Consider the following 17,223-nt stretch of genomic DNA (forward strand, 5'->3'; position numbering starts at 1 on the left):
CCATGGCGATTCTCCACTGTTCTGGAGAGGGTCTCACCACCAAATGTCCTTAAGGGTAGGACAAACCAGCACCCACCTGGATGGATGCTGGTATCCAGGCCAGAGGCTGTGAGCAATGCCACAGCCTTTCACTGGCAGCGGACAACAATGCTGACCATGGCTGTGTGCGGTGTGAGCAGGTTGATGACCTGCTCAGCCAGGTGGCACAGCTCCAAGATGAAGAGATGGAGTTCCGAGAAGAGGTGAATAGATTGAGTAGATTGAGAGAGGAAGTTCCACCTAAACATGAGAAGGAACTTCTTTCCTTTGAGGGTGGCAGAGCACTGGAACAGGCTGCCCAGAGAGGTGGTGGAGTCTCCGTCTCTGGAGATATTCAGAACCTGCCTGGACACGTTCCTGTGCAACCTGCTCCAGGTGACCCTGCTCTGGCAGGGGGTTGGACTAGATGATCTCCAGAGGTCCTTTCCAACCCTATGATTCTATGATTCTATGATTGAGGAACATCAGAGAGAGTGAGAGGGAAACTGACCATTTCCACAAACTGCTCTCTACAAAAACAGAACGGGACATAACTCTTAGTGGACCAGAGGATTCCATATCCTTTCACCAGCAAGCCCCCCGGCTGTCCCGTAGTAACCCGCATGAGCAGGGTCAATGGGAACAGGTCTCTGTCCGATGGAACAAAAGAAAGAAATGGAGCAAGCAGGTTCCTTTAAGAAGTGCACCACCTACAGTGCCCTTGCAGAACAGGTATGGGGCTCTGCAGAAGGAACTGGTTGCAAGCAAGGAAGAGGGCTCTTGAAGGTCAGAAGAGCCTCCAAGGCCAACTCACCTCAGGCCAACCATCAAAACTGACCCTGAAAAGAAAAATCGAAGGGTCATTGTTGTAGGTGACTCCCTGCTGAGGGGAGCAGAGGGCCCAATATGCAGACTGAACCCGCTTCAGAGAGAGGTCTGCTGCCTCCCTGGTGCCCAGGTAAAGGACATCATAGGTAAACTCCCCACTCTTGTGAGCCATTCAGATTATTACCTACTTCTGGTCTTTCAGGTGGGAAGTGATGAGGTAGCAATGAGAGGCTCACAATCATTTAAAAGAGATTTCAGGGCCTTAGGGCAACTGGTAAAGGGATCAGGAGTTCAGGTTGTGTTCTCCTCCATCCCTCTGACATCAGCGATGGACAAGGGAATATACAGGAGGAGTCAACAGGTCAGTTCATGGCTCCGGGACTGGTGTTGTAGACAGGGCTTTGGGTTTTATGATCACAGCTTGGTATATGAGGCACCAGAGCTGCGAGCAGCTAATGGGATGCACTTATCCCAGAAGGGGAAAAGGATTCTGGGGCAGGAGTTGGCAGGCCTCATTGATAGGGCTTTAAACTAGATTTGAAGGGGGAAGGGGTCAATAATGTCATGCTTGCCTGTGACAAACAGTGGGGCAGCACATCAGGGGCAGAGGGATGGAGTCCTAGTAAGGGCTCTCAACTTGTTGCCCTAAGGCAAGCCAGAGACGACGCACCGGGACACCCCAAGGGAATCAAGGGGGATTCCCACAAGAGGGTGACAGGGCCAGCCCAGCTGAAGTGCGTCTGTGCGAATGCACGCAGCTTGGGCAATAAACATGATAAATTAAGGGCCACTGTGACATAGTGGCTATTACTGAAACTTGGTGGGATGATTCCCATGACTGGAATGTAGGGGTAGACGGATACAAGCTCTTTAGGAAGGACAGGCAGGGTAGGAGGGGAGGAGGTGTTGCCCTCTACATCAGTGACCAGCTAGAATTGGTAGAGCTCCACATGGGGAAGGACGATGAGCTGGTTGAGAGTGTATGGATTAAGACTGAAGGGAAGATAGGGGAAGGTGATGTCACAGTAGGGGTCTGCTACAGGCCACCTGCCCAGCAAAGCCAAGCAGATGAGGCCCTCCATAGGCAGACAGAAGTGGCTTCACGTTCACAGGCCCTGGTCCTCGTGGGGGATTTCAACCACCCTGACATCTGCTGGAGGGACAACACTGCAAGGCACCAACAATCCAGGATGTTCCTGGAATGCATAGATGACAACTTTCTCTTCCAAATGGTAGAGGAACCAACCAGAAAAGGTGCTATACTGGACCTTGTTCTCACCAACAGGGAAGGGCTGGTGACCAATGTGAAGCTCAGGGATAACCTTGGCTGCAGTGACCACGAAGCAATAGAATTTAAGATCCTCAGGGCAACTAGGAGGATATGTTCCAAGCTTACGACCCTGGACTTTAGGCATGCAGACTTTGATCGCTTCAGGGATCTGCTGGCCAAAATGCCGTGGGACAAAGCTCTAGAGGGAAGGGGGGCCCAGGACAGCTGGTCAGTATTCAAGGATCACCTTCTCCGTGTTCAGGAGCAAACTATACTGACAAAGAGGAAGGCAGGAAAGAATGCTAGGAGACCTGCCTGGATGAACAGGGAGGGCTGGAGCACCTCTCCTGTGAGGACAGACTGAGAGAGTTGGGGTTGTTCAGTCTGGAGAAAAGAAGGCTTCTAGGAGACCTTATAGTGGCCTACCAGTATCTTAAGGGGGGCCTACAAGAAAGCTGGTGAGGGACTTTCTAGGATGTCGGGTAATGGCAGGACTAGAGGGAATGGATTAAAGCTAGAGATGGGTCGATTCAGACTGGACATTAGGAAGAAGTTGTTCACCATGAGGGTGGTGAGGCACTGGAACAGGTTGCCCAGAGAAGTTGTGGATGCCCCATCCCTGGAAGTTTTTAAGGCCAGGCTGGATGGAGCTCTGAGCAACCTGATCTAGTGGGAGATGTACCTGCCCATTGCAGGAGGGTTAGAACTGGATGATCTTTAAGGACCCTTCCAACCCTGACAATTCTATGATTCTATGATTCTGTGATTCTATCTAAGAGACAACATAAGGTAAAAAAAAGGAGTCTGTAATATTTCTTCTGGGGGATCAAAATTTTAACAACTTCTTTTTCCCATAGGGTGTGATTTTTTTTTACTTGCTTTTCATTTTCTTCACGTAAGTAGAATAGTAACAATTCCACTGAGTTCTGTTTATCTGTAGGTGCTGGCAATGGTTTATACAGAGCCCCTTGCTTTAAATGGCTTTTCTTTCAAATAGTGGGAGCTGGTAATCTGAGTGGGTGCTTCCAGTCTGCAAGCCCCGCATCCAGTATATCCCTGTGCACACGCCTTCAAGGGCACCAGTCCTGGCAATCTGTCAAGAACGCTTCTTAAAATGACTCTAGTGAGTTAAACAAGCAGTATGAGCAGATGCAGCGATGTTCTCCAAAAGGGGAAACCTTATATCTGTAAAACTGCTGGTCTGGGAATCTGTGTGAAGGCCTATGTTTTTCCAACATACCAGCCTATATTTATCCAGACATTTTTATTTTTTCATAGATTTTATATTAATTAGAAGGAAAAAAAAAGCCCAAACAACCCACTCTGTTTCATTCTGAGCCTAATGCAGTCGGTCAGGACGGGAGGCTCTGCAGTCCTGGCACAGAATGCCCTGGGCATTACTCAGCAATGTATGGAGCTGGCTGCGCGGAGGAGCCTAGCCTTGCGTGCCTGGCTTCTGCCCATAACTGAATAAGAAAGATGCCCACATCGCCTGATTCTCCTCAGGCACCCAGGGCTCTCAAACCAGCTCAGTTAATTGCTCTATTTACAGCAAAACCTTCCTCAAAGTGTGTCCCTTGGATCTGGTAGAAATCATCCCAAAAGGGCTGTGTGTAAAGGATTAATTTAAATTCCGGATTCCGATTTCCTGCGATTACAAAAAATAAAGCTGTTGTGTTATTTCCCTTTACAGAGTTAAAAACTAGATGCAGGAAAAATAAGCAGAAACATTAAGCTCTGAAATCTTTCTTTTTTTCCACTTTCATTTTGGTAAAACAGAGTTAATATGCTCTCCTACCTGCTCTGTATCCTGCTGCTGAACTAATCCTTTCTGTGCCCTAGATTTTTATTAGCCTTGCTTGCTTATTACCAAAAGATTTACTTTCTAGGACTCTTTCTAATTCCATTTACTACTACATTGCCTTTTCTCTTGAATATGCTTTTTTTTGTAGTGTCCTTGAAATATTCTTGTCCTTTTCTAACCTAGGACATATTTATAATAGCCTGATCTAGTTTTCCTAATCATTGGTGATCTTCCCAGCAGGATATGTTCCTTTGTCTTCTTCCTAATGTGATTCAGGATACATTCCAATTTAAAGTGCCCTTATGTTTGAACCGTTATGCCGGGATTTATTGTACTAAACCAAACTCCAGGAGAATTTCCTGAGGTTTTTCTTTGTCAGTTTGCACAGCACTCGTGAGATGCTGACAAAGTCCTTGCGTTTTAGCAATAACACCTTAGCATTGTTAACATAAATATGTTTTAATTTTCCTTTGGGCAGCTCATCTGCTTTGATTCCTTAAGTATTCAGATTTCTTTTGAGACAGGTCAAGGAAAGGAGCTCTTGTCCTTTACAGAAACTAAAATATCAGAAATCAATGTGGAAATAGGCATGAACATGAGGCTGTTAGTGGTGTCTGTATGGGTATGCCCACCATGCCTAGAACGGTGTAAGTACAGTAATCTGCTCTTCAAATTTGGCAGTGTGAGCTTATCACTACGTCTGGAGGTGGTTAAATGCAGGCATGAGTAGATAAAAGTGTTTTACCAGAATTAGTAAAACCATCTTGTACGTATGCAGTCCAGCCATAAATGGTGCACAGATCGAACACAAAATGATAGAAAAATAGAAATGTCTTTTTAGATACATAGGAGTAAATAGAGTATTCTGTGCTGCCCTGTGCACCTGAGTGTGTGTATATGCATTCATAGAGATACAAGGTATTTGTAGCCAGTGAGTTGTGGCTCCTAAGCTTGATTTAAAAACTGAATGAGTTAATTAGAATCCATGCCACTCTCCAAAAAAAAAGTGGAAAAAAAATATCTGAGGAATCAATCTAATCTGTTTTACTCAATGAACATGTGAAAGTGCTTATCTGGGATAAACCTGGGGACTATACATATTTCTCTCTCTTTTTCCTTAGAATGAAAATGCCCTTGTGAAAATAAAGGAGTCAGGAGTCGAGCTTGCAAAGATCAGGGATGAAGTCGGTAAGTAGTACAAGCAAAGTCATTTTTCTCACTTTACACAAAAGCTGTAATTCCCTGTGACCTGGTCCTGGGGAACCTGCATACATACGGTGAAGTGTCTTCTGAAGCCCAGTGGCAAGGGGGTTTGGGGCTTTGCAGGGAACCATGGTTTTACCCCTTTGTTGTGGAGGTGGGTCCATCACAACACACACTGGAGCTGGTTGTGCATCATCTTTACCAGACAAATGGTTCTTCACAAACTCATAGCTTCCGTTCTCAAACTATGTACCACCACTGCCAAGGAGAAAGCACAGCGTGATGAGAAGTGGGAACTTGGGTCTGTTGTGGTGCACGGTGCCTGGGAATGTATCGCTTATATGTACGTTTACATGTTTTGCAGTTCAGCTACAAACTGAAGGACACCAAGCTCAGAACTTTCTTGTTAGTGACAGGTCTCTTCCTGGTTGAAAGGCGGCAAAAGCAGCATGTTTGTGCTTTTCTCTGTGTATTCCCCCTGTATCTGCGTGCATCATTTTTCCTGTCTGGTTTCTGATCTAGACAGGAGAGACAGGGAGGGCATAAAGGCATTTCAATTCTTGAGAGAGAAGATGGGCTTTTGCGCTGGCTTCAGTCAACAGGCTGAGTTCTTTTGGGCTTAAATCTGCCCAGAATGGGTGTGACATTGGGTTCATCTACCGCAGGGCAAATGGAGAAGAGGAAGGGCCCCTGGAGGGAGGACCATCAGGGCAGGGGACACCCTGAGTACCAAAAGGTGTTGGAACCACTGGTGACTGGAGCTGTGAACAGGGGGGACCTCTCAGCTTTCCCTGCAAGTGGGAGCCCAGGTGCTGGGTCGCACAGTAAGCCCAGATTATGCCATCTGGCAGGACGGTTTGCAAAATGGGGCTCAGACCCTGTGAGCTGGGCAGAGCTGCAGATCCTCCCTGTGATGCTTCTTCACCTTGGCTATGACAACCCAGTGCAGAGAAGCTGATCCCAGCCCTTTTTTCATGCCCAACAGCTTGTGCTCCCTGCTGTGCTCCTCTTAAATTCTTTTGTCTGATCATCATTTCACAGCGAGCTTTATTGTCCCCGTGGCCAAAGCATACTGCAGCAATAGGAAAGCAGCATTTCTAATTATTCCCTGATGCCTGCCTTCATCCATCCTCTGCATCTCCACAACTCTCACAGAGAAGTTGTTGCCACCAGTGCATTCTTTAGCCAGGGCACACCCAAAGCTCTCCATTGAATACCCACTTCTAATCTGAGAGAGAAGTTGGGTTTGCTCATTTTCATGAGTGCTTTTGCAAGTGGCGGTGACATGGGAAGGAAAGAGAGGTACAGTGCTGGAGATAAAGAGCTCTGCTTCATTTACCCCATGTTTGTACAGCTGAAGTGAATAGAAATCACTGGTGGTTTTGTGGCAGAACTTTGCCAGGGAGGTAACTGAGTGCCCATGTGGGGGTCACAGAGCAGCATGTGCAGGAGATCACTGCACTGCCTGCCCTTGCCACTGCTCCTGTGCATGCAGCAATAGATACCTCCTCTGCACAAAACCGAGTCCTGGTGGAGTACGTGGAGACAGTTTTGGTAGGAACACCCAAATACTCTGGAAGAGCAGTCTGAGGTCTCAGCTGAGCTGTAACTGCTTCAGAAGGGAGATTAGCCATGGATATGTATGTGCTTTCTTTCTCGGAGAGGGGAAAGATGGTGTGAAATAGTCCTTTCCTCAGTGGTCCTGTGGGCATGTGTACTGGAGAGGAGCCATCACAGGCCACCTCTTCCTGAGCTAGCCATCACTCTGGGAGACACCGAGATGCTGAACAGGGGTGGCTGGTGACCTGTCCTGCTTGTTGGAGGTAATCCTCTCTGTACAACCCCGAGATGCAACGGGCCCGGGCAGAAGGATTCCCAGTAGGGATGGACAAAAAGATGAACATGGGCAGGTATTGCACTCCAGCAGGATGTGAAAAAATTCATCAGTAGTACAAATCCTGGTATGTGTCCATACATATGGAAGATGAATGTGTATGTTTTTTAGTGTAAGTCAAAAATTGCTGGACAGTCTGTTTTCCTTTGGAAGAAAATTATAAAATTAAGTTTTGTGAAACTGCCAGTGTTTTAAATCCATGGGCAAGGTGAAACGGCAAATGGCAGGTGCATGAGAGTGGCTCTCATCAGTGCAGTTCTCTGCTGTCTCGAAAGCAGTGCAAGCTGTGGCTCAGGGTGCTGCTGGATCCATGAAGCCTGCCTGCATTATAGGAAGGTTATTTTGGTCTTGCTATCAGATGAATCCATATGTTGAACAATATTGTACACATTGTGCCAAGCTTTATGCAAATAAAGAATGAAACCGTCATTTATTTGACAACAGCAATTATAGGTGATTGTATGAAGAAGTTTAGGGAAAATCTACAGAGCAGGTTATTTTGACTACAACCAGGTTGTAGTTCTGACTTGTCTCGGTCACTTTGATAAGTAGTCTCTCATTAATTTAAAAATAACCAGTCTGGTTAAACCGCATGGGTGGTGGTCAGAAATTCCTGATTTCTCATGTGTAAACTCACCGTGTCAGACTCACTGCTGCAAATGCCTGGATGAGTCAGTACAAGGCTGGACTAGCCAGGGTTGATACAGGCAGTGTGTTCAGCATTGAGTTGTTTAGGCAATAGCTCTAATTCAGAATTGTGATTTAGGGACTGAATGTGCTTGGTTTTGAAAGCACACAGTCTTTGTTAGCTTCAACAGAAACTGCAGGATTCTGCTATAAAAAGCAATGAAACTGGGAGATGCAATCCACTGTTCAGAAAAATGAAATGTATTTTTAAGGAAATCTCTTTTGGTAAATAAAACCACTGCTGAAGCAATAGCAGTGATGGAGCATGTGTAAACAGCCTAGGGAGACCTGCACCCTTGTGAAGCCAGGCAAAATATTTAGGTTCGGATAACGCCATCCACCTTTACCCCCAGCACTCCTGTGAAGTATCGCACTCCCTCTGAAACCAGCGTGCAGTGAAATAGGATAACGCTTCTCCCTTCCCAGCCCTGAGGAGGAATGTGGCCTCTATAAACGCTGAGGGACTTGTTATTTTATGCAATAAGATTTGCTCATGTATTTTGCTAGAAATACCAAGGCTAGAAAAACATGACAAGCAATCGTTCTGCACTCAAGACACCCATCTTTATGAATTATAAATATAAGCACTTCTCAGCTGCAACAGAGACTCCTGGAATAAAGAGGTTTTGAACACCATCTGTTTCCTTTCAAACTAATGGAAATTAAATGTCAGAATTACCTGCTCCTTTGCTGTCAGGCAAATGACACGTGAAGTGAGTTGAGAGGAGGTAAAGAGATTCATAAAAACCCAGATGAATGGAAGACGATCAGATGTCAAGTTTAAAATTTGTATTATCTGTCTTCACAAGAGTTTGAAAGCCAAAGCTTGTGTTCCACCTCCTTGTGGATGTGCCTCCCAGTTAGAGGACCCTTAACCTGAGTGAAGTGGCTGTGATTTGTCTGTGGCCAAGGGTCAGGAGGAAGAGCAGAGTCTGCATGGCGAAGAGCCCATTTCTCATGTCAGAAGCAGACAGTCCCTTGTTTGAGGGCGCATGACGCCAGCCCCCTCGGTTCCCATGGGAGTTACCCCCCTGAATGCAAAGTGCCAGGGCTGGGGAGGCTGGGCTGCCGCTCAGGCTGGGTTTGTGGGGGAGGATCAGTCCATTAGTGACATCTCCCTTTCCCTCACCTTCCCAGCCCAGCCCAAAATGGGTTTTGCTCATCTGTTGCGTGCTGTAAAAGCCACCATGTGCTTTGGAGTAAAGAAGCAACAGCATCCGCTCTCGTTTAACCCAGCACGCTGTCATCCCGGGAAATGCCATGTTATGTCAGAGTCATTTCCAGCCTGTAAGCAGCAATTGAAATACCTACAGAGAAGGGAGAAGAAAACCAGGGTGTAACTCTGGTTAGCAGTTGTGCTCTGTTTGTCTTGTTCCACGTCAATAATACTTTTATATAACTTTTCTTAGTGATTTTTTGTTTCCCCCTACAAGAGGAGCTCACTTTTACGGTACCCATATCCAGGCGCCTGAAAGCAAAATTCAGGTATGTGATGTTGGGGCCTTGCTGGAGCCGATTCAGCTTGGTTTGCCAGAACCACCTTCTGAAGCCTCTGCTGGTTAAAGGCTGGCTCCAGCAAGGCAGGCTCTCCCACTCCGGTTCCTGCTCCCCAGCTGGGTAAGGGAGCCGCAGATCTTGTGTTAGGCTGCACAGGTGTCACCTTCTGCTACTCCTGTCCCAGTCGAGCCAGGCCCAAAGGTCCGTCTCCTGCCTAAGAAGAGATTGAGTCTTTCTTCACCACTTCAGTCCTTGGCCTCGTTTGTCTCGGTCTGGGAGACTGTGATAGGGATCACCCCTTGTTATCAGTATAGGGAACATTTCCTGGGCAATGGCCTCATTTTCTGCTTCCAATAGCATTTTTGGGTGTGCGGGGAACGTGCCATGCAGACACTCTTTCCCTGCTTTCCTCTTCCCTCCATTTTGCACCTGCATCCAGGTTTGATTTGCAAGGTGTGAACAGTTTTGTGTTTCAGGTTGCAGAAAGTGTTTCAGATGGACTTGCTTTTGGTTAGAGCATGTCATTTCATTGCCCAGCCCTCCCTGTGTGCTGGGTAATCTCATTAGAGTGGCTAGAGAGAGAGAGTGTTCATTACGGCTCCAATTTAAAGCTTGAGTAAATTTGAATTCTACTGAACGCAGAGCTGTGAGCGTTATCCTTTGTCCTCCAGCTCCGGGATCGCTTTGCATGCCAAAGAAAATCAAGAAGCAAAAAGCAAGAGAGAGAGTTTAGAGGGATAAACCAAACTGCCAGGAGACAAGACCTTTCAGCTAATGGCCATATAAATTGTGCTGTTCCATTTTGGGTATGAGGCAGGTAGGAAAGCTTTCTGTGTGCCGCTGCTGCCGTGCTAAGCTCGCTGGTTCAGGCTCACTTCCTCTCTTTCTGTAAGCAGCGGAGAGCTTGAAAGGGACACAGAGTCCCTCTTAGTGCTCCAGAAAACATCAGGATCAGAACAGGACCCCAGTAATGATATTTGTTTGGATGTACTGAGCAAGTCCGGATATTGGTGTCCGCTGAGTGTGGAAGCAGAGATCTAAACAGGGCGAAAAATAGCTCTGTGGAAGGGGATGGCTAGCTTGGGTGCACAAATTACTGTGCACGGATGCACCTAACGTGAGCTGTGGTCACAGCCATAGGTAACTTTGACAAATTGTTGCTATCCTGAAAACAAATGAGCATAGTCTGATACCATAGTAGAAAGAGACAGGAAAACATCGGGGGCTTTGCCAGATACTGAGCAAATATATGGTCGTAGGATAAACACGTTTTTGAAACGTTGAGAAGTTGTCTACCCAAGGAGACAGCTGCTTCCAGCTCACTGATTTACAATGCCATACCGGTCTGTGCATGGCACGTGCATTTTGAAAGGCAAAGGATGGATGAGTGGCTAATACAGATGTTACATCCAAAACGTGATCATTTTTCTAAACCCGCTATGGGTCTAAATCAGAACAAAGGTCTAGCAGTGCCATTAAAATCACATCTCTTCTTCTCTAGTGCTGTTCTAAACGTTATGGTCATGATGATTTTAGTTATTTCTTACCTGTTAGATCTTTGCAAGTGAGCAAACTTGCTGTCTAAATGTAGTCTGGCTGACCTTGTCCAATTTACAACAGGTCTTCAGTCTGGATTGATTGCAACCGTTCTTTAGCAAAGCAAAAGGCCAAGACAGTGTTCGTGACACTGCTGTCCTGGGACCTGGGGAACAATATAGGTCAGGAACCAAAAGGGGAAATAAACTGGATATCCTTGAATAGAACTGTTGGAGTTGCAGCTCCTGAAACTAGTTGTAGACATGGTTGTGTATTTGGAGACATGGTCACTGGGTTAGTTCACAAGAGTAAAAATTTCACAACTTCTGATTGCCTTCAGTACCAGCCTTTCGTTTGCACTCTTTGACTCCGTGAAGCACACAAGATAGTGGTTTCAATATATAAAAATATTTTAAGCAAGCATGCATTCATGGATTCAAGAGGTCCTTGATGGAGTTGGTGAAAAAAACAGGTTTATGGTGTGAGCAGCTTCTAACAGCCGGAAAACGGGATGCATGAGATGTATCTCCTTCTCCCAGTCAAGTGGCCAATCGTACCCCCTGCATACCATATGCATAGGATGCACCTTGAGAGCCCAAGCATCCTCTGCCTTCCTGGCACATCATTGGAAGTGGCGACTTAGCCAAGACTGTGGCTTGAGAGAAGGAAATAAGGAAAATCTCATATCCCAGTTGAAAGGCTTTGTGTCAAGCAACTGTCTCACATGCTGTTTCTTATATCCAAGGCAAAGTAAAAGCCCCAAAGCCTCAATTTGTGGATCCAAGACTATGCTGGCCAGGAGCGGACATCCAGTCATCCTGCAGGTCCATGGAGTTCCCTGCTTTTATTTATTATTATTATTATTATTATTATTATTATTATTATTATTATTATTATTATTATTATTATTATTATACTTAATCAGATTCCAGTTTTGCATTGGCCTTTGCATAGTCTGGCAGTGCCTCTATTTAGACAAGTGCCTGTGTGTATGTGTGTGTGAGAGATGGGGACAGAGAGAGAAGGGACAGGGAGAGCTTGTTGATGGCTGAGATTCATGGGAGCCCCAGGGTCGGCGAGAACGACTGCGCTCAGTGCTGCACAAACAGATCAACGCCACTGTTTGCTCCTGAGGAGCTCAGAGCCTGACCGTACGGTCTTGTCTCCACAGCCCTCAACACAGAGAGATGGAAGAAACTACAGAGCGAGAAGGAGGAGCTGGAGAGGCGCTTTGAGGAGGAGTGGAAGCGGCTTCGCAGGCAGCAGCAGGAGGAGCTGCAGGCGCTGGAGCAGCAGCTGCAGAAGGAGTACGACACCAAGAGGGAGAGCCTGCAGGAGCAGCACAGCCTCCAGCTGGAGCAAGTCAAATTGCAGCATCAGGATCAGGTCAGTCTCTGCCTGTTCCCTGTGAAGAGTAGACCATGCCAATACTGAGTGGGTGTAGGTAATGAAATATATTGAACACTCCATCATAGAATAATAGAGTCTTCATGGCTGGAAAAGACCTTTGAGATTATTGAGTCCAACCATACACACACAAAAAAACCCCTACAATCTCTGCCACTAGAACATGCCCTGAAGTGCCACATCTAGACGTTTCTTAAACACCTCTAGGGATGGTGACTCAACCACCTCCCTGGGCAGGCTGTTCCAGTGCCTGACCACTCTTTCAGTAAAGTAATTCTTCCCAATATCTAACCTAAACCTCCCCTGCCGCAACTTCAGACCATTTCCTCTGGTCCTGTCATTATTCACCTGGGAGAAGAGGCCAACACCCACCTCTCTCCAACCTCCTTTCAGGTAGTTGTAGAGGGCAATGAGGTCTCCCCTCAGCCTCCTCTTCTCCAAGCTAAACATGCCCAGCTCCCTCAGCCTCTCCTCATGAAGGTGTTGGTAACGAACTGATGACTGGAATAATATATTCCTGATTATCTTTATTGCTTTTCCTCCCTATTATTCCTATAGGTATTTTTACATAGTAGCACATTACATTTCCATGTCTTGTCTTCACATGCTTCCAGATGTTTTACAACACAAATATTAAGACTAGCTCTGCTCCCCATGCATACTACTACCCAACACACCTATTGTAGCCAATGTATATGAAACCAAGGGTTGAACTAGAACCTGCTCAACACAGGTAAGGCCAGCATAGTCCTGCCTGTTGTTATTTGCAATGCTAATTAAAGGGCGGTAGAGCAAAGTGATAGGGCCCATGCAACACGTAGCCGAAACACCGGTGATACACTCTGTGTTCCCTGATTTCTGCTCCACCGTTCAGTCTAATCTCTTAGATTGTACATTCCAAGTGTTTCTCCCTGCTTTGCTTTCTGCATGTAGGTAGGAATACTACTCTCTGCAGGTAGGAATACTCTCACATACAGCTACTTTAGTCTTATTTTTAATGGCTGGAGTGAACAAACACTAACTCACCTATGGGCACCTCTCACATGGTGGCAGAACATCCTGCTCTGGGTTGTGGCAATAATGCCTTTACCTTGCCTTTTCTCATTTGGAACTCAGTGAGCATCGGATACAGATCTGATTTTTCCAGCTGCAACCCTTACCATTGCCCACAGTTCGTGAGGGCTTTTCTCACACGAGTATCTGCTGCACTCAGGTGCACTCTGCAGTCTGTGCCCTCGGACTTTGACATGCCACAGCCCTGGCTGCCATGGGCATGCCACCCAGGTGTCTGATGCAGTGCAAGGGCCAGAGATCTGCGAAACGTGAGCCTAGCCAACAGACCCCCTGTTTGCCAGCATCGTTCTCTCCATCCTGGGGATTTTGCCAATGCCCAGGGCAGCTGGAGTTGGTAGAGGGTGACTTTTTTCCCTCTCTCAGGCAACGTAAATTGGCAGCAACAACCTTTGGCAACGAAAGGTCGAGGAGAAGGTTTTATGTCTGCATGCTCTGTATCTCAGGGTATCTCTAGTGCGCATTTTGGGGCTGCTGCCTGAAGCAGGAGCCTGTGGCCAAGCAGGAGCCTGTGGCCAAGGCTCCAGAGCTGCTGCTCCCCCCTGCTCATGCCCAGGGCAGAGCACAGACGTGCCCCACGTGGTTCCCAAGGACGATGACAGCGCTAGCTGTGGGCTTCAGAAGCGAACCACCCCCATCAGCAGAACCCTGTGCCTGAGCTAATTTCGACCATTTAAGAGGTAAAGGCTGGTGCGGCACTGTGTGGCCGTAGCTGAAGCACCTCCAGGAGCCAGGGAGGGGGGCTGGCCTGCGGGGAGCTCATGGGAGAGGAGAGCACCGACACAGCGCAGCAGAGGCGGCAGCCCACTGTCTTTAAGGTCAACTGTTTGTAAAACGGGAGATGACACCATTTGCTGCCTGCGCTTGATGCACTGTAAAACACTCCTGGGATGGGAATGCAAATACAAACTGAGACGGTGACAGTTTTATGTCACTCATGCCACAGCTGCCCGGTGTTAGATTTACTGTGTAACAGCAACGGTACGCCGGGGCCGGGCACAAGCGTGGTCCTCGCTGGCACATGGGTCAGACAGCCAGGTCAGACACACGGCATCCCAGCCTGTGTCCCAGAGTTCCTGCTGCCCTGGGGACAGCCATGCAATTTGGTTTGATTCTTCAGTGGGGGGTTTGCTGAAGAACTCTTGCTGGATTTGACCTATTTCAGTTGCTGTGCCTGATAGTTGTTACTGATTTGCAGGCTTATAACATGCAACACAAAGGCTTTATCTGACTGGGTTGTTTTGTCCTGGACAAACTACCTTTTTCTGTTAGTGCATTGATTTTCAAAGATGCATTAGAAGGTGCTGTCAAATAGGTTTTTGTGTTCTAAACCAGATTTTTCAAAATCTTTCTCTGTAAATTCTTAGAGATGAAGATTTGGTTCTGATTTCAGTTTATGCAAGATGGTTTTCTTGCAATGCCCCTCAAATTTTCTGCTTTGCTTTCTGATATGAAGGATGGGTGGTATTCCCAAAAGCCTTGGCTTCTTTTTCCTTTCACTGTGTCAGTGTGCCAGTTTGCCTAGTAGAAGGTATTAGCTCTAGCTGCAAGCCTTGCCTCTCCTGGATCACCAGGCATAAGCATTTATGAAGGAATTTGTTCTGCGAGTTAATTTTTTGCTGAGATAGTTTCTCTCTGCTGCTCTTTGAAGTGTTTCTGCAAACTTCCGAGACCACAAGAAGAGATGGTGGGTTTTTTTCCCTCAAGTTGATCAGTGCAAGAAAGGGTGATATAGGTCACCATAGGACTTGACTAGAAGTATACTTATTTTTCTCGTGTTCTTATCTATTGTCATTCTATTAATCACCACACAGAAACAATGGAAACACATCTTTCCTTCTGTTGGGCAAATAGTTCTGTCTCCTCCAGCCCTTTGGTTTGCTCCAGGGCTCTTTGTTCCTTGAATTACTGAAGTTAAGACAAACATTTTTCTCTACTGCTTTGAAAGTGCTGCTGTGACCCTAGTATCTCAGAGTTTAAGCCCATCTTTTCAATCCATGGTTCCGTTAGCATCTCATGATGAGTTTTAGCAGGTTTTCCCTTTCAATTCCTACTCTGCCATACACCCATCCTGTGCCAAGTGCTCTTGGATCGGAGGAGGCTGACAGGCTGGGTTGGAAAGCTGCTCACCAGGAATGTTTCTTGGCCAAGGAGAAGGAGAACTTTTTTAGCCTAGGAACCAAGGTGCATGAGGAATAAGGATCCCTAACGGCTGCTGACCCAAAGGGTTTGCAATCCTCTGGTTCTTCCTTCCCCTTCTCAGAGGAGGAGGAGAAGTTCCTGGCTCAGACCATGCCAAAACAAGCAAGCCTACTCAAGGGACTGGACTCATTCAGCTCCAACGCTGCTGAGCTGGGACTGGTCCCAACCAGCATTAGACCAGAGGCACCTGACCCACGAGCTAAAGAGCTCTTACGCTGGGCATGGGAAAAGCCTTGTCCTTGAGCTGTCTGTCTGTGCAGGCTAATTTGGAGCTTGTGTTCATGGCATCAATAACAACGGCAAAATTTGCAAAGTTAGTCATCCCACTTCATGGTTTCCAGTCACAACTTAGTCTTCCGCACTGTATTGCTGTAGTCACCTTTTACTTTTGCACAAGGTCTGAAAGGTCCCTTCCAACCTAGGTGATTCTATGATTCTAAGGTAGCTGTTGTTTCTTTGGATACACAGTTGTCAGGTTTTGAAGGCTCATCTGCCTCTGAGGAGGTGAAGGCAGCTCTTTCGGCATAGCTGAGCGTGAGAGCCAAACTCCTCACAAACAAGTCATGTGTGACAATGCATCCCAATAGTCCTCATATCTCCTTGCAAAGTAAAGGCTGCGATCCTGGCTTGCCAGCGTTTCTTGCTTGAGCTGCTCAGCTCAAGCTGTTTTGTCCACCAACTTATTGAACTTGTCCCACTAGAGCCTCCACTTGATTTTGCTTTATTAAGCCTTAAAAATCCCACCTTAACTTCTCTTTGTAGCCAGAAATAGCCATGACACAGGTTGAGTTGATCAAGCCGATAGAGAAAGTTAGTGGCAAAGCTGGAATTAATATCCAAGAGATCTGATTCCCAGTGCTAAGTAGACTATCTGCCATGAAAAACTGCAGACAGGAGGTCACGCTGGAAGATTAAAGAGAGTCATGTGGGATGTGGATATGAAACATACAGAAGACAGAAAAATCCCTGGAGACCATTTGGAACATATTAATTGGCTTTGTAGATAAATAACCTGCCAAGGATGGTGGCAACGAAAGGAGACCCCTTCACCTTGTGAAGGCGTTGGAGTTGAGTGTAATCATTCCTATGGGGAGCTGCTCAGCTGAGAAGCAATTAGAGTATGAATAAAGACTTAAGCAAGGGAGAGGTAAAGAACATGGCGATGCTCATGAGGGTTCAGCGCACAGACATGGTATACAAGGACATGGTGCTCTGGGAAAAGTCAAGTGATATTCTCTATCCCGTTAGTAGCCCATTGAGTCATGGGCCCCCCCTTTCCCTGCTCTTTCATGCAATATATCAGCAGGCTGAGTCTCCATTGTTTTGCAAACAGTTCTTCACCACTGAATTGTCTCCCATATTATTGTGAAAATGAGTTTGGATAATTTTAAATGCCTGTCTTTCATTCTAAGAGCATGCTTTCTCCAATACAGTTGGAAAATTTGCTTCTGTTGGATAATCTAACACATACATTTGACAGTTAGACACAGTGAAATAACACTTATTCCAGTCAAGACATGCTCAGCTGCAGTAACTTTCTACCATTATTTAACATAAGAGTGAGGAAAAAAGCTGTTTAAAGTCAAGTCACTTTGCAATGAACAGCTGTTTCATTATAAAAGTGAAATAGTTTGATCCTCTGAATTCCCAGATATCACAGAGAACATGTTAAATGTAGAGAATAAGATCACTGTGATTACAAAACCCAGAAAAGCAAATCGATGCCTTGCATTCAGAAACTGCTCTGGACCACTGACTTAACCTTGATCACTGCTTTTCTCTGTATCTTCTTTAACGATGCATATC

At 46.4% G+C, this 17,223-nt stretch overlaps 1 protein-coding gene across 9 annotated transcripts in view; it reads left to right on the forward strand.

The window, feature by feature from the left end:
* MTUS2 (microtubule associated scaffold protein 2) overlaps positions 1 to 17,223 on the forward strand; it is a 322,372-nt gene that overhangs the window by 285,562 nt on the left and 19,587 nt on the right. For all 9 annotated transcript variants that reach the window (XM_063332005.1, XM_063332046.1, XM_063332065.1 and 6 more), the window contains 2 exons: positions 5,042 to 5,108; positions 11,909 to 12,123. In XM_063332005.1, coding sequence (XP_063188075.1) covers positions 5,042 to 5,108; positions 11,909 to 12,123 — 282 coding nt within the window. The remainder of the gene's footprint in view (positions 1 to 5,041; positions 5,109 to 11,908; positions 12,124 to 17,223) is intronic.

The sequence above is a fragment of the Chroicocephalus ridibundus genome, chromosome 1, assembly GCF_963924245.1.
Source record: "Chroicocephalus ridibundus chromosome 1, bChrRid1.1, whole genome shotgun sequence".
Classification (NCBI taxonomy): Eukaryota; Metazoa; Chordata; class Aves; order Charadriiformes; family Laridae; genus Chroicocephalus; species Chroicocephalus ridibundus.